This window comes from Pygoscelis adeliae, unplaced genomic scaffold, assembly GCF_000699105.1.
Source record: "Pygoscelis adeliae isolate BGI_AS28 unplaced genomic scaffold, ASM69910v1 Scaffold26, whole genome shotgun sequence".
Lineage (NCBI taxonomy): Eukaryota > Metazoa > Chordata > Aves > Sphenisciformes > Spheniscidae > Pygoscelis > Pygoscelis adeliae.
This window is the reverse complement of record NW_008825104.1, coordinates 2,114,714-2,137,871: the sequence shown is the minus strand read 5'-3', so window position 1 is coordinate 2,137,871 and position 23,158 is coordinate 2,114,714. Positions and strand designations below refer to the sequence as shown.

Below are 23,158 nucleotides of genomic sequence, written 5' to 3'. Positions count from 1 at the left end.
CATTGTTGAGCTGAACTAAACATAACATAGGAGAACAAGGGATATATTATGATTGCAGCTGTAGAAGGGGCAACAGTCATTAAAAATACTGGGTTCAGTTGCTTAGCTAGTAACTTTCTCTAGTCTGCGGTATCCTGCTGGTAAAATTAGCTGTAAAATCTATGTTTCTTGAGGAAAAAAAAGATATTTAATGCAAATTGTTGAGTTTGGTGTGTGTGTGTGAGCAGTTTATTTCAAATAGAAATTCTGATAATTTTTTGTTAGCTTTGACTTACTGAGTCACACTGCTGAGTACCACTGGATTGTGGTGTGAGCAAAAGTGGGGGTAGCCATTCAAATGAAAACATTAGGCCATTTTAACTTCATCTATCTTCACACATCATGTATAAAATAACAAAATAGTCTACAAATGGAAGAGCATTTATCCTCTACTTTGGGAAATACAGTTTTTTGTGGTACTGCAACCAGTGTGTACTCAAAATGCTGAACGGTTTAAATGTCAAAAGACACAGGAATAAGTACAAAGTCAAAGGGCTTCCAGATCAGGCAGAAAATTTCTTAGGAATGTCAGTGGTTGTGATTACGCTACTGTAATCAGTAGTAAAAGAGAGAGTAAAGGCAATTTGTGAGATAAGTTATGGTATTGATTTGTTGCCACTAGCAATGGTTTTCTATGGGGTGAATGAGGGTGTTCATGGCTTAGATAGACTGTGCAAGCAACTGTGGATGAGCTTCTGATAAGATGAGGACAAATATTTTATTGAAAAGGGATTTTTAAGAACAGGATGAGTATTTAGAGCTTGGACATTGTTTTGACTTTGTCAGTTTTATTCTGGAAAAATTTAAGTTAGGAGCTGGAGAGGAGAGATACGCAGAGAGTAGTGTTGGCTCTCTGGTATCCTGATGTTGGGTATAGGAGTTGCATAGCCTGCCACAGCTGTTATGTTGAAAATACATCTTGGGTTGAATGTACATGTTGTAAAGTGGAACCACTTACCTGGGTTTACTTAGGATTTTCTGTTTTAATTGTTTTCTCTAAGAAAGTGGGACTGGAATTCCACTAAAAATGTGAATTGTTTTGAAACATTCCAGGCCATATTACACTGTAGGTTAGCACGGAAAGGGATTTGTGTCTATCTGTCTTTCTGTTGATTTTTTTTTTCATTTACAATGTTTGAAGGAAAGTTTCACCAGGAGACTATGAGTGCTAATAATACCTGTACAGACAGTTTCATGACACTGTTAGTTTTCTACCATGGAAACAGTATCAGCTCTCACAGGGTACGTGGAAGGAGAGCTGGAACCAAAGCGTCTCTCTGATATTCCACTGCATGAGAATTCCCGTTCTGCACCACCTTTATTGAAGATCATCAGTACGGTTGAATGATGGCAAGTCATGCGCTGGTTTTATAGTGTAGACTGATGGAGAGAAGGACAAAGGCACTAAAATACTTTCTCCTGTGTTACCTCAGCCAACGTATGAAATACAAGGCTCATGCATTTTCAGTGAGAACTTCCCTTCATTTTACTGTATACAAGGAAAAATCCATATGATCTTAATTTTAAACAAATCGTTGTATATAAGCTTTCTGTGTTCCACAGAGCATGTAAGATGAACACAGTCTGATCAAGCACGTAAAAAAGACCTACACCATGTTACTGGACTTCCTAGTAGTCAAGGAAAGTGTTCTGTGCTTTGTTGGTAGCAGTGAAGACATTCAACTCAGTAATATGATCCAGTAGAGTATCTATTGTGTTGTGCTCTGAGAATATCGGTGGTTTTGATGGATGTTGCTGCATAGTATGTAGTAACAGCACGTGATGCAGGTTCCACAAGGTAAAAGCCTTTGGAAATGGAAAGAACATTAAGGTGACCATGATAAGGGATGAAATAATGTACCACAGGTATAGATCTGATCTTCTGTTGTTCTATTAGACACCATTATAGACAAAATGGTTATAACAGAATCAAAATTACTGTGACAGGGAAGAGAGAGGCCTACTTTAGCATACATCTTTCTTTAGCTTATAAATGATTGGGAATGTTAATTTTCAAATAGCTGGCTGTTTTTATCTACAGAAATGGATGTTATGCTTTCGTAGGACTGAAAATGTTTGGTCAACAATCGAGATATTTAGAAAATTATCTGATTATATCCATCAGGCTGTAGATTTCTTATTGGCCCCAGTAATAAATCTGGAGAGCCAGCTTACGTTGCTTGATTCCAATGGTTCATTTTTTCTAAATACTTCCATCTTCTTCAGAAATGTCCAAAAACATTAGAGTGCAGGAACAAAAATGAAAATAAGCAGGTACATTTATTCAACTTGTATGGCTGCTTATTTCTGCATATACATTCGTGCCTGTGAAAAATGTGTTCTACTCCCTACGGGGAGAAGAAGCTTGTATTGCAAACAGACCCACAAAACAATGCTTTGCTGTAATTGAATAGAGGTACTGATAAACAAAGGTTATACTTTTAACATTTTCCTGGAGTGATTTCTGAGATTATTACTCTCTCTCTTTGTTTTCCAGAAATGGGAAATTAAAGTGCAACTTTCTGAATGTAAGATGTCCAGTAGCAAAGTGAAAAAAATGGTTGTTCAGGGTGCCTTTTTTGGGTTGGGTTTTTTTTTGTTGTTGTTGTTGTTTTAATGTTGCTTTAATAGTGAGCTATTTTTAAAGCTGCATGCTCCAGATAACATTATCTATACTGTCTGCTGGAATGAGGCCAGCTGCATTTTCAGTGCTCCTCTGTACCAAGCACTCCAGTCACCTTGCTCAGCTACCTGCGACTGTTCCTTCTGGCAGAGTCCCCATTACCTCTTTTTCTATTTCTGTCCTTTACTTGGTAAATCTTTGGTTCTTAGGCAGAATAATCTCGGTGGGGGGGAGCAGTTAGGACAGGATGGGGCGGGGGAAGCTTAGATGGAATCCCAAGCCCCTCCTATCAGCTGATGATATCCCCTTACCTATTTCCTAAAATCCTAGCATGTCCGCTGTCCCTGAAGGAGAATGACCCCAGCCTTTTCAGCTCTGCCTCCTTCTCTCCCTTTTGAACATCAGTTTGAAAGCCTGAGCAGCTCTGTTAAATGTGGAGTTGGTCATTTCAGGAATAACGCTGCAGCAGCTCTCAGCAGTTGGTTTCCATCTTCACCACCCTGATGAGATTTTGTGGGACGCTGGGCTGCACATCCTTGAAAGGTGCTGGAGTTGTCCTTGCCTCCCAGCTTCAGTCTAATTAATGATCCATGCGCGTGTGTGGTGTGCCAGGTCCTCGGCAGATTGAGGCAGGTCTGTTGTAGCTGGGGGAACCATGTGTTGTCTCTTTGGACCAGGTGAGGATCAGGATCTACTTCAGGGAGCATTTAAACAGCCAACAGCTTTCTTGGATTTGTTCTTAAAATTGGAAGTGGGTATACAAGAGAGCAGCTGGTAGAAACTCCTGTTTTCTCTGCTGTAAATGTAGATACAATAAACATTCCTTCTTTTTCTTGCTGAAAAATGAATGGGGATTTGGATTCCCGCCCCCCCTCCCCCTTCACTGTAGAGCTTGTCAAGCTGAAAGTGCACAGATATTGGCAACTGGCTTTGCAAGCAGATTTGCACCTTTATGAGTAATATCCTCTTCCAGGAATTGGTGTGGATATAAAGCTGGCTTTAATCTCTAAAGTCATCCTTACGATCATCCTCTTTAAATTGTCATTTATTTAATTCTGATCTCTCTTCTTTCACTACTGTTTTCATTTAACAAAGGGAAAAAATACTCCGTTCTTCAGTGTAATCAGCCACTTTCTACTTAGTTCCATTAGGGACTCAGCAGAGCAAGGCTAAATCCGACCACAAGCAAAATAGATGGTCACTGGCAGCAGACAGCTGGGAGTAAAATGGACAATCCACCCCCCTCCCTTGCCTACACTGCCTGTGCCAAAGCTCTGACAAACCAGACTGGTTGCTGGTGCTTGTAACTGGGGGTGGACAAAGTATAGCAGCTACTGTGAGAGCATGACAGAGGAGCATTTGTAGCAGGAGTGGTACACTCCTCTTTCTCTGCGCAGGGGTTTATTTTTTTGTGTTCCATTGAAGTTACTGTCCTGCAGCGATCACCCCTTTTGGCAGTTTCCGTTGTCCGGATTAAATCATAAAGCAGCAAGTTCATCTTATGTAGATACTATTGTGTTGTTTTGAAAGTCATGATTCTTTGGAGGAATAAAGCAAAAAAAGCCAGGCTGAAACACATCCGGTACATAATTGCACATAGTTGTGGTGTTTTCCCCCCTCTTCTGTCTTCTCTGTTCTCCTGTGCAGTGGGTAACATGACATGTATAAGCCTCCTATACTGTGAGTGCCTTGGAGAACTGGATGCTTGCAAATGTCAGTTCAGAGCCTGAACACAAGATCTCAGTAGGCCACTGCAGCAAGGCAAAGTGGCAGGGCCTTGCATCATGCACTGATGCTCATCAGCAGAAGCAAAGACAGTAGTGGGTTATATTTATAACTAATAGTCTTGCTGTATTTCTGTCTCAAAAGGGGAGGAACAAAACATCCCTTTGCATTTTGAAATCCTCTGCCTGTTTTGAGTAGCACAACCTCATTTTACTGTGCAGCTTGTACCTACCTACGCAAGGGAACATTTGTCCTACAGTACATGCAGTACTTAAAGTGAGGTACCTACTGTCTCTCTCTTTAAATAACAGATCTGATGGTACAGTATCTTTCTGAAAAGAATAACAGTAAAATAATCACAAAGCTGGTAAGAGCCCACAAATTTCAAACTGCCTGACAAAATGCTTGAGTCAGTTTTGCCATGTTTATCCTTGATGTGCTTACTGGTCCATGTGCTTGACATCATACGAAATGGAATAAAGGACATTTCTGTCCCACTGGGCTTGGAAGAACTTAGATACACTAAGAGATATGCTAACTGGAAGTTAGCCTCTGAAGTGCTGTGATTGGGTAACTTACTGTAGTTAGGGAACAGTTAAAAATGTATCATGAAGGACTCAAGGATTTTTGTTTTTCATTGCTAAAAATATTTTTCTCAGGAAAATGCATGGTTGGAAGAACAAAAAAATATCAATAAGCTGTTGCTCATTGAGACATGATATGAAATGTAGATGGATTCATGGTGGACTGCCTGGTAGACAAGATCTGGCTATGCACCTATGGTTTACTTTTTGGAAATGGTTGCCTTTTTGACAGCAGCTGTGGCTGAAACTAGAGGTGAGCATCAGGTGTTTTGTCCCTTCTGTTGCAGGTGTTTATGCTTAATATGAAAACCTTATTTGTTTACCTTGACAGGTTATTATGTAGCTCTGCCTCACCTTTGCTTGTGGGGTGCAGAAGGACAGCAGTGCACAAGGAAATCAGACTCTAGCAGTGAAGAATGAAAAGGGCACAGGTAGTAGGTCAAAATTAGGTTAACTTGAACTGTGGGACTACGGCAGCAAATCTGAAAAGGTGAAACCTGAACTGTGCAAATCCAGTTTTTGAAGCATTTGGCAGCAAATATAAGGTTTCGCTCTTCCCTTGCTTAAGTTGGCTACTAAGATCCATTCAGTATTTGTATTCCTGCAGCACTCTCTTGCCAGCACCTTCTTTTTGCTTAGGTTGCATGTGGTGTGAAACTGAACAACAAGCGGTTTGGCTCATATGTTTCTGTATTGCAACCTTTGATACTCAAGCTAGAGGAATACATCACTTGTAATCTGTGCAAGTTCAACTGTGATCAAACTGAAAAGTGTCAAGGGTTGTGTCAGTGGGTGTAACGTTACAGTAGTTTGAAGCTAGTGAGTGATGTATTTGTGGGAGATACTTTGTGAAGCATAAAGAATTTGAGTAGAATAAATGGAAAATGCAACATCATTACAATGTGGACTTCAGCTACCAGTGAATTAGGTCTCTGACAACATTATGTTAATTTTGTCTCAGGTTGAATTTAGGCTGTATATTAGGCACTGTTAAAAAGTTGCTGTTTGGAAATACTGTAGTAGCAATGTCTAGTTAGAGGCTGGGTTTTTTTCCTGCTCTAAAATAAGAAGTCATTATTGGCTTTTGTTGACAGCGTTTTTTATGTATACCTGTAAAGTGTTCCTTTTTAATATAATGTGAAAAGGTGTGTACTGTCATAGTTTAAGCTTAGTGCTAGAAGGCAGAAACTCCAGAACGTTGGTCCTAACTCTGATTCAGTTCCCTCTGATACTGAATGAACTGTTATAAAACTTGGAGTTGCTGTCTTGTCAGCTTGGAAAGCCTTTGGTGCCATGTCTCTGTCCAGTTTGATTAATGGTTACTGGAACGCAGGCTTCGCAGTGGCATCCCTGTAATAGTTGATGGCTAAGAGGTGGAGGTTTTCTAAAGCATCTGAAGTCATTTATTTATTTTTTAAAATAGAATCATGGAATCATAGAATCATTAAGGTTGGAAGAGACCTCCAAGATCATCGAGTCCAACCGTCAACCCAACACCACCATGCCCACTAAACCATGTCCCTGAGCGCCTCATCTACCCGTTTTTTAAATACTTCCAGGGATGGTGACTCAACCCCCCCCCTGGCCAGCCTCTTCCAATGTTTAACCACTCTTTCAGTAAAGAAATTTTTCCTCACATCCAATCTAAACCTCCCCTGGCACAACTTGAGGCCATTTCCTCTCATCCTATCGCCAGTTACTTGGGAGAAGAGACCGATACCCACCTCACATAGAATCACAGAATCATTAACATCAAAGTTGATGTTTCATCAAAATGAAACATCTAACTAGCTTTGAAGCAATTTATTCACTAAAATAACATAATCTTACAGATAGCCCTGGCTGAAGAAAGCCAGTGACATAAGTACTATTTGGTACCCAGAAGGTTTTAAACTTACTTCCAAGTAAGCTAGTGGGAAGTAAACTTCCATGCAGCTAGTGGGAACCGGCTTTCTAAACATCAAAGTTGATGTTTCATCAAAATGAAACATCTAACTAGCTTTGAAGCAATTTATTCCCTAAAATAACATCATCTTACAGATAGCCCTGGTTGAAGAAAGCCAGTGACATAAGTACTATTTGGTACCCAGAAGTTTTTAAACTTACTTCCATGCAGCTAGTGGGAACTGGCTTTCTACTAGAGACTGACTTTCTGGCAGTCTTTAGCAGGGGATCTCTCTCACTCTGCAGAGTGAACCAGGTACAAAGGTGATTTCAGCAATTACGAATTATGAACGGGCTTTCACAAACATTTCTTTTTCATTTTGAAAAATTAATCTAGGCAATAACTTGTGTACCAGCTTTCAGACAGTTGGAGAATTAATTGAAGTAATGACAGGCATAGCTGGGCTAGTAAAATAGTAACAGTCAAACCAGTACTTTACTTATATATGCCATTTTTTACAGCCTTTGTGTTAATCAGTTTTTGGAGACACGAGTAAAGATTCCAGCAGAACTGACCCTTCGTTGAGCTTTAATACAGCAAGTTTTAGCCTGACACACTTAGAAATTGCTGAGATTCAAGAATCTCCCCAAAGCAAGAAATGTGGTGTGTTGTACGGTTCTTAATTTCTCTCTGTATGTTATTGTATGCCAGGATAACCAGGAAAAGATATAATTAATGTAAGAGTTGGTTTTAAATTGGACTTTTATTGTGGTTGCATGGGGACAAGGAAAGGCATTAGAGAGTATCTTATCAGAATCACTATAGCAACAGCTCATCCCATCATTTCCCATGTTTTCCTTAGCCTATGACATTCTCTATGCAGTAACTGGATTATTAATGGCATTTATATTCGAAACCAGTCATTTCAACTGTAAGCCGAGAAGTATTTTTAATAGAGAGAAATTCTAGGAGCTGTGTCCTTTACAGTCAATAGTTTGGGGAAAAGTTGGGCTTTTTATTATTGTTATTATTATGACAAGACTTTTCCTTTTTCTTGTTAACTGTTGCTCTTTGAGTGAATTTCAGCTTTATGGTGAAAGTAGTATGGATTCTTTATGTGTGTGACAAGAAAATCTGATTTTCCTGCCTGTCTTTTCCAAAAGGAGTGGGAGAGGTGGAACGTGTTGGGTAACAAGGCACTCTATTATACTAGGAGGAGGAGAAGAATATAAATGCTATATTAAAGTGTCTGTTTATTTTGTTTCTTTCATTGGGGATATATCTATAAGCAACAAGAAATGAAGCAAATCTCCCATGCTGTTCACCTCATCATTCTGTCTTGACCATAAAGGATTAAAGCCAAAAAGGGGGGTTGCTTGTTTCGTAGTTCACATTTGGAATAAAACTTCTGAATGTCAATAAAATGACCCGGTTTTATTTTCTGCATGAAACTAAACTGGGCACCACCACCTTTTCTCAGTAGCAATATTTGTACCATCGCAATGTTATTTTCTCTACCAGTCACACTGGGGATCCCCAAATGGCCAGTTTTAGCTTTAGTGAGCTAGCTGGCAACCTTTCCTTTAACCTATCTTGTGTAAATATTATGCTTAGAACAAGGAACCATGTTGATACTGGATTTTTAAATGTTAAGACCTTTAGTTTCTAGCTAGGCAAGCCCCGTGACTGATGTCCTATTATGTCAGGTTGAGGCATACAAAGCACCTTCAACCAAGCTGATACAGAAGAAATCCTGACTCATGTTCTTTTGAGAAGTGAACTTCCATTGGTGTGCTGTCAGGGAGTGCATAGTTCGGGAGTATTTTGAATCTACATGGCTAGGGGAGCTTTTTAGGAAATGGATTTAACAGCCTGGAAGAGTTTTCCCAGGGACAAAGAGTGTACTGAGAAGCAGTATGTTGTTTGTGCTTGGGCTTTGCTTTTTCAGTCTGATTTTGAACTGATTAGTATAAAGGTTCAAGGCTTTCAAGGCGAGCCCGCGGAATACTTAAGTTGATCACGTTGTCTGAAGGATTCCTCCTCTGTGTGCTTTGCAAATGATTCTAGAGAGGTTCAAGGCTGCCTGGCGTAACCTGATGGCAGAAGGTTGGAAGAGCTGCTCCACTCCAGTTCTGTTATGTTCACTGCTTGTGGATGGAAGGATAGATAAATAATTCAGGTACTTTTCAGAGCCAGGAATCCCAATAAACTGCTTTAAACTTCGCTGTAGGCTCTGGATCTGTTGCTGTCACTGTGTCTTTTGTGGTGGTTCTTATGTCTATTTATGTATAAGCAAGGCATTTCTTTTGTGCTGCTGTAAACTGCTTCTTCATTCATACTTTTTTTTTGAAATTTATAACATTTATGTAGGATTTTGCAACTATTTGATGATACTATTTTTTCTTTCTAACATAATAAGGCTGTCCCTTGTGTTTTACTCACAAAGGTGCCCTAAATCCATCAAAAGGAAGAGCATTTAGTGATACAAGAGATTGACAACAATTGGCAGAAATGCTTGTTGTATCAGAAATTCAGCTTGTCATTTGTTAATCAACTCTAATGCTGTCAAAGTAGCTAGGTCAGTAAAGGATAAACTAGGTCCTAGCCACTACATGGTTGATTGCTGTATGTGATAGTCATTGTTAGAAAGAGACTTTGCAAAGCTGAGTTTTCTGTGCAGGAGTGTGGTTTTGAACACTGTGATAGCTGCTCTGAGACTACTGAATGGTAAATTCTGTCCCTTCAGTTGTTAGGAGACGGTGGTTACCAGGGTGATATCCTGAGAATTCCTAAATGACTGCGTAGTATGTACTTCTACCCAAAATATCTCCTCCCCCAGATCTGGTCATTTACCAAGCATGAAGGCTAAGAAACAGGTAAACCTGTAACATCAGGGTGGACAGAAATAAAAGCTGAATGTGGTATAACTGAAAAGCACGATCCAATACTAAAAGTATTCTTTAAGTCTCCTGTTCAGCCTTGATGTTTGACTGTGCTTCTGTACTGTAGTTCCTCAATATCTAAAAACTGATCATTTAGGCCTGTTTTGAGGCTGCATTCATCAGTGGTGTTAGAGCTCTGTGCAACTCCTGAACAGATGACGCTGTGTAAGAAATGTGTATTCACGTGGAGGTGGAGCGAGCCTAATTTAGAAGAATTAATTTTATGGTCAAAGCAATCAAGAGGTAAATTAGTTTGAAATCAAAGATCAGGGAAAGTCAATAAAAAATAAAACAGAATAAGGGCTTAATGTAGGGCTTTCTTCAGGGAGTCTGCAAACCGCTTCTCTTCTTGTGTAAGAGCACAATTCTGCCTCAGCATTTGCCTATCCTCTGTTATAGTTGACTCATCTAATTTTTTAAGTGTGTCCTGTTACTGCTTTTGATAATTGATTTCTTATACTACGTATGCTAGTTGAGTTTTTTATTTCAACACAGAAGGAAAGTGTTCCCTCTGTTTTTGCTTGAGTGTAGGCAGTTAATGCATGAGGTATATCCTATAGGACTGATACGTTTTTATGTGAAATTTTTAAAAGGATGCATACAAAGGTGTAGGCTAAGCTGCAGGCAGAGAAGAGATGGAAAAATAAAGTTTTGTTCATGTTTAAAAGGAAATTTCAGTCAACAAAGATTTTTTTTCAGGGCTTTTGCCTTTGACGCTGACACATGAGCAACGCCTCTGGGTCCATTTAAAATGCAGATGATTTTTCCCAAGGCCTGTGGCTTGAAATGACAAACAAAGGGAGAGTTTTGGGTGACGTTTCCTTTAGCCTTCCAGTTTCCAAGCTAAGCCTGCCTGGAATCCATTTGATCATTATGCACTGTAGCTTAAAAAATGTGCCTGGGAAATAAAAAACATGGCATTGTCAAGGAGCTTCACAGCCCTGTATGAGTTATGTAAAATGTGGAATCGCTTTGGATTCGTTCCATTGAGAGAGCTTCTTCCTGGCTCGCAAAGACATTTCTTACGATATTTATTCATTTTAAGTCTCCTTACATTTTGCTTCAGGACTTTTTAGAATTTTAAGTGGATGAGAAGAAATCTGGTACTCTCCCCTCCTGATTAAAGCAAATGAACGTGCAAATCTGTATTTCTCTCTAGTTCTAAAAGAAGTAAGAGGGATCTGAAGTATAGGTGGAAGAAATTTGTTACAGTGACTACCACTAGGTAGGTTCCTTCCTTTCCTGGACTAGATCCTACAAGAGGACTAGCAACATATGAAACCTTTTTGGTTTTAACTCCGAGGAAAGCACAATAACACATCTAAATGATGTATGTTAGAAATAATGAAAGATTATTTCTTTCATGGAGATTGCTCAGTGTCCTTCTGTGGTTAATTTCTCCCCTTCCTTGCAGGGCGGCAGAAGATGGTACAGGAATCTCTAAAGCATAAGAACAGAGAAGAACATCATAGTATAAGAGGTTTTATTTAAGGAATTGGGTTTATGTATGGTAATGCAAAATTAGCAAAGCAAAATGCAGGTGAAATTTAGAAAGTTTTGAAGAAATCTGGAGGCCTAAGAGATCATAACAGTTCTGTGCACTGGATGTATAGATAATTACAAAATGCCTTCTCACTAGGTCAGACAAAGTTGGAGAAAGGAAGGGGACACTTCTTCCTGTTTAGGGGGGGGGGGGGGGGGGGGGGAGAAAATATAGTGTATTGCACAAGGATAGCCTCTGGCAGTACCAGGAGTTGGATCGACCCTTAAGAAAGCCACAGGGTGCAAAATGGGAGCTTCTGATCAGGTTAGCAAAGAATTAGATCTGCTGAGCTGGCTTTCCCTCTGTACAGCAGAGCTATTTCTGGTAGTATATTACTAATGCAGCAATTGCTCTTCTGTAGTCCAGCAAATTTTCCTTCACCATCTTCCTCATTTGTGACTGTCTCCAAAGCAATGAACTCCCCTGTACCAAACCTAGGGAAAAGAATGCAGTCCAGCATCTTGGTGCTTCTGTTTGCTCTCAGGGTTGCTGTATTACTTCCCTTGAGAATACAAGGTATGTGAAAGCAGCACAAGAGTGCATGACCACTTGATGGCACCAAACAAATTTGAAAGACCATTTAAAATAAATAAATAAAGAAGGGAAGCGAGTCAGCTTTTCTGCAGTGTGGGAGGGCACCAACAGAAGTAAGTCATGCTTGCTGTATTAGTAGAGCACTCCATAAAGCACTCTCAGCATCTGATAAACTTCTCCATTATTCAGTTTCTTTAACACAGCATGAGTACTTCAGCACTGTTGTAAATAATGAGCAGTAGGGCCTTGTGCAGCAAATTAGTAAACTAAAAATGTATTCTTAGCCCAATGTGCTAGCCAGTTTGTGAGCAGGAGAGGGTGTGCATTTGCTTAGCTAAAAATATTCTGGTTGCCTTGTACTGAGGCTGTGCACTCACTGTATCTCTTCCAAATTACAATTATTTTGCAAGTACAAAGCAATGGTTTAATGAAAATCAAGTTTCTGGACTGCATCATTTGAACAATTTTCCAAAATAAGGGGAATTCTAGTACTGTTGCACTGTGTGCTGTTAGATTCACAATGATCTTGATATTTCAGGAACTTCTTGTTTAACAGATACTCCTCTTCTTGTTCCCTGTGGGGATAGATGTTCTCAGTTCAGTGACTGGAAGGATGACCATATTGATTCTTTAGCCATTAACATTAAAGTGTACCAACAGGGACCTCCCCTAATACTGTTACGGATGCTTCTCCTTGTCTTTTCTGAACGCATTATAAGAATCTTGTGCTTCTCAGGGTTTTTTTAGTTCGCAGAAAAATTAGTTTCAGCAGCAGACATCTGCAAGATAACCTCCTGGTCTTTCCATTAAACACACAGCAATTGCTAGAGGCTTCCTTTATTTAATTCACTCTGAATCCTCTGCTTTCTGTAGTTTTAGCTTCCTTCTGTCTTTTCGTCTGTCCCTGAACATATTGCCTTGCTTAATTATATCCTGTTTTGTGTTTCATGGAAAAGGAGGAGGAGAAGGAGGAAGATTTTAATGCTTGAAAAATGACCAGCCATCTCCTCTTTTCCCTGACTCCCTTTCAGATAAAAATGTCTGCCACAACATTTGGTTGGTTTGTCTAGGTTGGCTTCTCTTCTCAGCTGGTAGAATAGAGACAGACCTCATCCCATCATTATATGGATCAGAAACAATTAAAGATTGCAGCATACCTGTTTCCCTTTCACTTCCGATTCTCCTACCACATCATGGATTAATGCAAGTGTGTAGTGTTGAGGGATCGTGTACACGCATACATATTGCATTCTTGTTGACATGGAGACAGAAAAAATTTGGCACCAGTCCCCTCTCTTCATTCCCAGGCAACTGTTTTGTAATTAATTATTAGAATTAGCTAGAAAATTCTTTGGCTGAGAAGCTGTTTGCTTTTTATTTGCATAGTACCTAGCACAGTGGAGACCTGGTCTGAGCATAAAGATCTTAGTAGTAACATACAGTAATTTTATCTGATAGATCCTGTGGTTGTCCATGCACACACACACACTCAAATCAGTCCCAGCCCTACAAAGCTCATGTGAAGATTTTTTTGAAAGAGTTTTTATAACACGCCTCTGAATTTTGTGCATATCGATTCCAGAAACTTGTGTTGTTGGAGGATCAGTTTCATCCTGTTTCTAGACCGCATTGCATCCCTGTTAGGCCTTTTACTGTCCAAGTGCAATATGACTTTGAAACCCAGAAGCATTTCACCATTACAGTAGGCTGTAGCATTCCCAAGGTGCAGGAGGTATTGGAGTGCTCTCTCTCACTGTGGTATACTCAAGAAAATAAGTACAGCTCTGCAAAAAGGTGAATATTCAAACCCATTAAAACCATTGGGTTTTGTTGTTGGTTTTTTTTAAATGTTTGCACTTCCCTCCTGTGTAACTAATTAGTAGGAAGGATGCCAAAGATTGTATCAAAAGAAAGGCCGAAGTCTTTGAGAGCATCAGTGTTGTGTTTTTATAAGACAAGTCTGTTGCTTTCTGCTTGTGAAACAATATTAACCATTTAATGAAGCAACTTCAAAAGATGCTGGCAGCTTTATTGCTGGGTGCTGGTGTTGCGCTCTGACCCGTTTTAAATGGCTGGTGAAACAGTCTGTAGCAATTAGGTAGTTGTTTCATCAAAATATGATTAAATCCAAATGCCTGTAATTGATGCTTCCTACAAGCATTATTGAAACAGGACTTTAATGAAAGCAAATATACATTCTTGCTGTTCCCAATATTTGAACTCCAGAGGGAAGAAAATGGAAAGCAATTAGTGCAACAAAATGGATGTTTGTAATTTAATATTCAAAGCATGCTTTTCTTTTTCTGTTAAATTCTGATTTAATGGGGAGATTTCATGTGCCACTTACAAAAACATATATTTAGACTCTGTGTAGTTGTTCAGCTCGTCTTTTGGCACGGATGTCTTCTGCATTCTGAAGGCTCTCTAGGCTGCAGTACTTTTCCAAGCTTGGTCAACTGTGTAGCTTTCAGCTGTGGGATGCAATACGCAGAGATTCACTGAGGGGGAAGAGAGTTGGTGGCCACGTTAATCTGATAAATGTTCTGGAAAGCATGCTCACTCAGATGGAAGAGCCAACCCTGCCTCTAAATGGTGCTGCAGCTTGGCTTGAGGCTGCAAGCATCTGCACATGAGCCCAGCTCAGTCATCGATGTTTTCAACAGGAAGTGGCAGTCACTTCTGTGCTGGGGACTGAGCCCATTTTTCATGCATACAATTTGAATTGAGAAAAGTTGCGTGCATCTCTTCACACCAGGGTATGAAATTCAGCCCAGGACCCAAGGCAGCAGCTCCTACCACTGGACTTATAATTGGTTTTTGAGTCTTTGCCAAAGGTAAAGCTCCATATGCTTTTGGTCACCACTTCTCCAAATACAGAGCAAAGTGTATATGTCTGAATAAGGGTGAAATAAAAGAAGCTGAACTTAAAAGTATTTAATTTTACAAATCGGTTGAGCACTGGAGTAGGTTGCTTGGGAAGACTACTGAAGCCATGGCATGAGGTGTCTCAGAACAGGTTGAAGAAACATCTGTCGGGAACAAGGCAGCCAGTGCAGGGGGGCAGGGGAGGGAGGGCTCTCTAGCAGAGTTTCCCCTTGCATGAGGCACACCTCACTGATGAAGCATTTCTAAATGAAAATGGAGCATGCAGCAGCCCAGGGATGGCCTTTGCTGAGGCGCAATGAAGGCTTAAGTTGCTGAAGTAAGGCATGAGTTAGAGAGGGTGGGAGACACCAGATTACACAAGCTCCAAAGGTTCAGACCCTGCTGTATTTTGATGTAATTCTGATACTTGCTGATGCCGTCAGTCATGGAGCAGTGTTGCTCTTTGACGAGACCAGCAATAATACAATGTTATACAATCAGAAGGACACAGTTAAAAAGTACTACAGTGTTTATAGCAATCTCAGTTGGCCTTCATAAATATACCAAGCTATTATTCTATGGTATTCATCTTTTCAGGGGAAAAGCAGTAGTCTTTCTGGAAAGTGAGAAGTTTAAAATACTATGCGTTTGTGAAAAGTCAGATTCCCCCTTTGTACACACTATCAAAGTATATCAAAGTTTTGTTTTTTGAAAGGGCTAGCTGGAGCTCTTTGGAGAGCAATGATTGACTGCAAAGTCAAATACAGGCAGATTTATATTTGAGATCATGAAAGGTGGGGGTTCTGAAACTTACAGTTTGTTGATTACAAAATTTGTTTCTGTGATAACAAGGAGTCATGTTGTTACCTGAACTGTTTATCCTCCTTTAGGTTTCGGCATAGTCCAAATTGCTGGTACTTGAGAGAATGGACCATACATAGCTGGATCAGACAGTGCTTAAAATATGGTGCACAAGACAAAGCCTTATACACATTAAAAAACAAGGTAAGTTTTTACAAGGAAAAGCCATGAATATATTTGACCAGCTTTTTGAGACAAGCGTGGCTTACCTGGAATTCCTATTGCAGCCAGGTCCTGTAGACTGTGGTTTTAAGTTCAGATATTTCCTTGTCAAAAATTAATGTTGCACCTGAATTTTAGCTAAAGCTCTTTACAGCTTTTATTTCCTCTTCTTTCCTAGGAAGCTTTTTGTTTTTAAATAGTGTGGGTGTCCAAAACATGCTAGATGCAGGAGGGGCGTAAAAACCTGATAGGCAGTGCCCCTCCTGGTCCCAAAGGCTCAGATAAAATGTCTAAACAAATCCAGTACATCAAAAGTTAGAAGGCCTACATCACAGGAGCTGTGCTAATCTCCTTGTGTTGCTTGCCTAACTGTCACATTGCAACAGTATGCAATGCCATGGTTCTGATCTTTCTGATACCTGCAGTGCTATGCTTGGGAAGATTTGAACAGCAGATTTTCACGCTGATTTTTTTTTCCTTCTTCTCTTCAGGTTCAGTATGGAATTTTCCCAGATAATTTTACATTCAATATTCTGTTGGATTGTTTTATAAAGCAGAAGAAATATGAAGGTAAGAAAATATGTACCAATTCTGCATCCTTAGTTGTATGCTCTTAAATCTGCAGAGCCTTTCTTTGAATTAAAAACTTTTAGCCATATTTTCTCAGAAGTCACATTAAAAACACACCTTCTTCCTTTAAACTACTTTTCTGCATGTTTATATCTCATTTCTGTTGGGTTTTTATTCGTTATATAATAATTTTGAAATGTGCAATTCACAGTTTCTACTGTGATTAATCCCATTCCAAATGTAAACCAACTTCTCCAGTTTTTACAAGTCTGACTTACATGCTAATGACATCATAGGGCTTATTAGTGACAATTAGAGTGTTACAAGAATCGAAATGCATGTTGGTAGAGTTCATCTTACCTACATTTAGCGTTTCAAAAAGCTACATATCTAAACTGTTTGTCTAGACTTTCTGTCTGTCACTGGAGAGAGGCAGCTATGCTGAATTGCCATGTTGAGGTGCCTGGCTTTCACTGTTGACTGTTTAAGTGTGGAGATGAATAATCCTCTCATGTTTGATGACAAATATTTAAGGTTTTCGTTTCACTGCAGGTTTTCTGGTACTGTAGACTTGCAGTGAGCTTTTCTTTGCATAAGCCTCTTGTAAAACAAATAACTGAAAGGGAGAATAGAATTGCAAGGACTTGTCTGTAGCTTTTATCATGAAGGTTTTGCTAAATGGCAAATTAATACATATATTTATTTTATTTTGAAAGCCCCCTATCTGTGAATTCCTCCTTATTCCATCCGTATTTCTTTTCTGTGACAGGCTCAAGGCCTTTTCTTTAACAAACTGTCCTTCCTGACAGGGACTGTCACTGGAACTCCCTGTGGAGCTCCTCCAGAGCACTGTTTGCTGAATACAGTGAGTGCTGTGGGTGATCTGGGACAACATTTCTGCTCCATTGTACTTTCCTGTCACCTTAAGGGCAGTGAATTTAAGCCAGTCTTCTCTTGTTTGTAATCTAAACACGAGAACAAAGAAGTCATTTTTAGAAACTTTTTAAAAAAATGTTAATGAGTGAAGGGCTGAGCAGAGAAGAGCCAACTGAGGAGTGTAGAGCTAAGATGAGTTTGGAAAGCTGCTTTGCTGTGGTCTTGTGCTATTCAGCCCATTCTTCCTTCTCGCAGTGAGTTTGAATAACCCAAGCGAGTAAGACTAATTCTGTACTACTAATCATAAGAAATCTTTAACTTTCTCCCTAACTATTTCAAAACATATTACAGCAATAAAGTATCAGTGAACATGAGTGGGTGCAAAAGGGATCTGTGTAAATTCGCACTTGCTGATTATGTATTGTTTTCCTCCATAGATGCTATGTCAGTAGTAACTGAGATCATGCTGCAAGAAAGTTTTGATGAATTCTCAACACAGCTTCTTTCTCTCTATGTTTTATACCAGTACCTGGCAACCAAGTCTGAACATACGGTAAGCTGACCACACTCAAAATGATACACAAACCCTCCGTTTCTAAGTGTTATGATGCAGTCAGTTTGGCATGCAGTCTTGAATATATTTTATTTCCCCTAAGTTTACCTGGAAAAAATAAATACTCCATTTTTTTCATTATTTTTACAACTGCAGAAGAAAGAGAAAAAAAAGAAACAACAAAATATGAAAGCCATCAAATAACTTGTCACCCCTTTTGCTCCTTTCTCTGAAAGGGAAGATGTGTTGGGATTTTCAGGTGTAACATATGCCCATTGGAAGGTTATGAAATGACATTTCAGTTCAGTTCAAAGAGGGTTCTATCAGTTAACACAAAAAAACCCTGTGTCACCTATTGTATAGGACCCTGCTAAGGTGAGTATTACTCAGCATTAGAGCTTGGTAATGGTGGTGTTGCAGAATTATAAAGTATTTTCACTAGGATTTTTACTATCCCATTTGGCTTTGGGTATATTGTTTCTAGTATGTATTTGCTTTAAAACTAAATTCATTACATCTCTCCTGTCTCCAAGGATTAGGGGTTTCTTATTCTCATCTTGCTTGCTTGAGGCCAACATGACAGTTCAGGCTCTTGGAAGTGGCATTATTCTACCTTTGCAGAAGGGGCTCAGTTAGGTATCAGCAAAGGGCTCAGCCATATCCATCACTTTAGGCAGCTACTTTTCATGTATTTTGGCACAAGCCTTCAATAGCATGTTGTCATCCTTAAGGAAAATGCTTGAAACCTCTATTTGTCTTACATGAAGCATCTTCCAAAATGCATATTACAGATGCCTTAAGGTTTTACTCAATTGGGTTGTAATTTCAGTTTTCACTAGAGAAAACAGATGTGCATTTGCCCTGTTCTGTATTTTCCTTCATTCCCTAGAAGTCAAGTATGCTTGATCACTTGTATATGAAAAGCAGAGGGACCAAAATCTCATTTTCCCATTGTGTTTGTTCATGTTTGTGTATTCTCACTGCGAAGACAAGCACTTGTCAATATGTGTAGCATTTCATGAAAGCTCAATATGCAAGCAAGGGTGGTGTGGACATACGATACATTTAAGGCAAGCACAGTTATATAGCTGTGACTTGTTTAATATGCATTTTGAAATAACCCCATCCAAAGACAGCAATAAGCCATATTTTTGTATGTATACACCATACAGATTACCATTCAACACCTCATAATGCTCAGTACCAATTTTCTGTGTTAGATTTAAGAAGTGGGGGTAGACAGAGTTATGAGATCTGCTCAGCTACTCCTGAAAATCCCATTCCCTTTTCCCAAGGTGTGAGACAGGTCAGCTAGTGTCCTGTTGCAGACAGGCCCTTGGCTGTAGCTTAGGGTCCAGCAGCCTGATGAAATGTTTTTTAACTTTGAAAGCTGAATCTTGGGCAGTCTGACTATGTTAGTCCTTAGTGTGTATAGCAGTGGTGATAGAGAGCTTCCATTTTTCTGCTGTTGTAAACACCACTGAAATCCTGACTGGTCTTGGCTCTACCCAGAAGGTTTCCCCCTTGACGGCTGCAAACCGTCAGTATGATTGCTACCTTCCACTGCAAAGGTGTTAATGTTAGAAGTTCTTGGAGTTCCTCCAGCCTTTGGAGCCAAATGGGCTAGCTCCCAAAAGAATCTAGATTGCTAAAAGCCCTGTTTTTCCAGTTTCATCTGATTTTCCTATAACATTCAGCTGGAGTGCTGAATTCAGCACGAAACAGCCCTATCTCCTTGTGTCCCTTATTCTGGGTCAGGCAAATACCTTGCCTGGCTGTCAGGTGATGGTATTTTGCCTCAGATGATAACATGCAAATTCTTGTAGCACCAGAATGGAGACACAAAAAAATGCCATACCTTGAAAAGACATCTCTGAATAATGCATTAAACCAGAAGGTCAAACTTTTGTGCTTTTTAAGACTCTATGTACCTCAGGGAATTTTTCAGAAGGCTGCTCTTTTCACCAGGGATATTTGTTTCAGGTCATAAGGTAATAAGACAGTGAAGTACCCTGCCAACAAAAACCATGTGTTAGAGAGTCAGACTTCCTCCAATCTATTGCCTTTTGTAGCTTCCTTTTCCTCATTTTCTTAGCAATGGGAGTTGTTCAGCTCCTTTTGCTTGCAGTAAAGAGACATTTATACTTGATGTTTGTGCTTCTCTGGTCTTGAAAAATGTACTGTACTATCCCATAGCAAAACAAAATTCACACTACTCTTGTGGTTTTAATGTACTTACTGATTGGGTGCCTTTCTTTAGCCATCACTGGTGGTCTGGCTCAGACAGCTGGTACTTCTCTCTTGCTGGAGAGATGGCTGTACTTTTAATCCTGGGGCGTAACAGTGGTCTTGGTGAGTTGCGTATGTTCTTTTCACAGTGCAGATTTTGGACTCAAAGCAGCCATTAGCAGCATATTCTTCTCTCAGCATTTTCCTATTCTAGTGAAGGATAGTGGACCATGTATCTTACACATACTTAAAAGAAAAGGCTGCTCTAGTATAGAAGCCATGTAATTTTTTTCTTCAACATTGTTAGCCTGAAGCAAGTGGTAGGACATACAGGACGGAGACAGAGGTTGGCCAATGTAAATCAATGTAAACCTCTGTCGTGAAGAAAATGCACTGACTGACTTCCATGCAAAATCTCAACCACTCACATTTTACTGTCTTCTGGAAAAAAGAGGCGTTCCTCAGTATAATGTGTACTATTCCTCAGGATATACATACTGAACACTAGACACATTTAATGATTCTTTACTTTATTGCTAAGACATCCGATGAAAGCCACGTGTGCTGTCTTTGGCTGCTGCCATTTTATGTTTGTCAAGGAACACTTACGTAGTTTACATTATTTGCAGTGGGAAGAGGAGAGAAATCTTGGAGCATCGTTAGTGCTTACAGGCCTAAAGCAAACAAGCACTGTGGGTTTTAGCTCCCAGCTGTATGGCTATGCATTCCTTGGTAAGTTTTACCTCCTTCACAGTCATCTTTTCCCTCTTGTCTTCAGTGGCTGAATTAAATTGGCATCTTTGCTTTATTGAAATGTAATCAAGGAGAAGGCTAAGAGAAAAAAAGGCAGAAATAGTGGAAGGAACAATTTCAGAGTTAAGACTGAATCTGTTTCGTAAAGCCTGGAGGGTAGTACTGATTTGAATGGTATGCCCTTTATCAGACAGCTTCGGAACCTCCTTTAGGGCTCCCTGCAGGTTTGGATTGGCAGCTGAAAGAAAGAAGACGTTCTTAAAGAACAGTAGGGTTGGCTTGTTTGTGGACCAACAAATTTAAAAAAAAACCAAAAGTACAGAGTTCCATAACACAAATTTAAGGTTATTGACTAACTCTAGTTAGTGAGCTGCTTAAAATAATACTTAAACCTCAAGAAGTTCAGAGAGCACAGCCTGAAAAACACTATGTTTATAACATGTACTGCTCACTGTGACGTTAATGTTTCTGTTGTGAACAGCAGATAGCAGTGCCTTTATCCTGTATCTGTTAAGGAGTCTTCACTGCTAATGATATGCTATATTATTAAAGAGCAGTTAGATCAGAGTATATCCAGAATTGGAGGGAAGGGGAATGGGCAATGGGGTAGGTAATTCTTGAATTTCCTCTAACCTTTAGAGGAATATAGTACAGATAGGTTTTGTCCTTCTCTACAAAATGATTACTTACTTGAATTAATTTAAAATTTATGATTATGCAGTTGTTCCATTACTTTATATTTTTATATATTATATATATGGCATTATATTTTATTCTAGAATTTATTAAGGGTAATAAAGAATGGACTTGTTCTTAAAATGTGGCCTCAAAATACGATGTGTAGTGGAAGAGTTAGGATGCTGATTTGGATTTATCAAGACTGTAAGACAAAAAAATCATTTTCAGTCAAAAAGGGGTATAAATGTGAAAATTAATTTCAAAGCAGGATTTTCCATAGAGCTGAAGTTTGTTATCCAGTGGAGATACTGACACAAATAGGGACTTTGCTGTCCAGTTCGCATTCAGTTTGGGGTGTTTTTTATGTCATATAGATTGGTTGAGTGATGGCTATATTTCAAAAATGCACTTCACTGTTGTCTGTGAGCAGTAGTACTTGTTCCATGACATTGACATTCAGTAGATCAAAAGCTATTTACTGTTAATGTCATATATTCCACAGTCTTGCCAACACTAATGGAACCGACCTCTGAGAGAGTGAAAGATGTCTACGGGCACAGAGTGGCCTCAAGCACCTCAGCTATTTTAATTAGCCATAGTCCATAAGCTTTGTCTGTGCACTTATTACCTTGCTTTTCCTAAACTGTTCTCTTCCATGTAAAGAAGAGTAAGGTATGTTTCATAGTTCTGTGTCGTCATAGCCAGAGTGCAAATTAGAGTGAGAGCTTGGATACAACTCTCGTAAGCTACACTGAAGTGGTATTATTTGTTACATTGACAATGACAAAATCAAAACCTTAGAGTGACAATCTTTGTAAATTAGTACTCACCAACTGCAACGTGATGTACATTTCCTGTATTATGTAGGAGTTTCATATTCTCTAGTAATTGCCACCAGAAGAAAAGACACATTGTCAGTGGTGCTGTGCATCGCAGGTCCTGCTAAAGTCAGTGAAGATGTTGTTGCACAGAATGTCCTAAATGAAGAACCAAAATTTCATTTTGGCAGGTCTCCCATATTTCCTCTCGGGAAGCTCCAGGAGAAATAGGGGTACTAAGCTGTATAGTTAGCCAGAGTGTGTGCTGTAAATACCGTACAGTCTGGCCATGACACATGTGTGAGTGGACCCTAAAGGCCACAGAGGTGAGTCCAGAGCCTCAGATTTATTGCACACATGCTGCACAGTCAGTCTCTAAAAGCTAAGGAGACATTTGTCTGAGATCTTCAGACATCCTGCTCAGAGCTGCTGTTACAACTGCCAGACAATCAGAAAACCTGACCACTTTTCCTCTTTTCCATCTGGACAAAATTTCTAGGGGAGGGGGGAGGGGGAATGGGGAGGAACCAGAAACAAACATGTAATAGCCATGAAGTTGGGCAAAAAGAAGGCACCTTAATAAAATAAGGTAATAGCGGTTCTGTCAGAGCAGCTTTCTAGAAGAGTGTGTTGTTCTTACCCCAAAAGCCAAGACACTTGCTGTCAGTTCTAAAAACCAGAGACAACCCGTGTGGATTCCGTTACGACTCAAGTGTTGAAGTATTAACACTAAAGTATTTCTTTTATCACAGGGAAAGTGGAGTTAAATAAAGGGCTAAGAGCTGTATACAATCTAATGCCACTGATGTGGACACCTGGATACTTGAATAGAGCCTTGCAAGTGATGGAGAAAGTGGCTTCATTGTCAGGGGACAGCAAAATCTGCAAAGAAGCTGTAAGTATGAAGGCTATAACCTG

General features: G+C 39.6%; 1 protein-coding gene across 1 annotated transcript in view; it reads left to right on the top strand.

Moving 5' to 3' along the window:
* MRPS27 (mitochondrial ribosomal protein S27) overlaps nucleotides 1-23,158 on the top strand; it is a 52,501-nt gene that overhangs the window by 21,183 nt on the left and 8,160 nt on the right. The window contains exons 4-8 of the mRNA XM_009327226.1: nucleotides 15,631-15,745; nucleotides 16,255-16,333; nucleotides 17,647-17,762; nucleotides 20,621-20,723; nucleotides 22,993-23,135. Coding sequence (XP_009325501.1) covers nucleotides 15,631-15,745; nucleotides 16,255-16,333; nucleotides 17,647-17,762; nucleotides 20,621-20,723; nucleotides 22,993-23,135 — 556 coding nt within the window. The remainder of the gene's footprint in view (nucleotides 1-15,630; nucleotides 15,746-16,254; nucleotides 16,334-17,646; nucleotides 17,763-20,620; nucleotides 20,724-22,992; nucleotides 23,136-23,158) is intronic.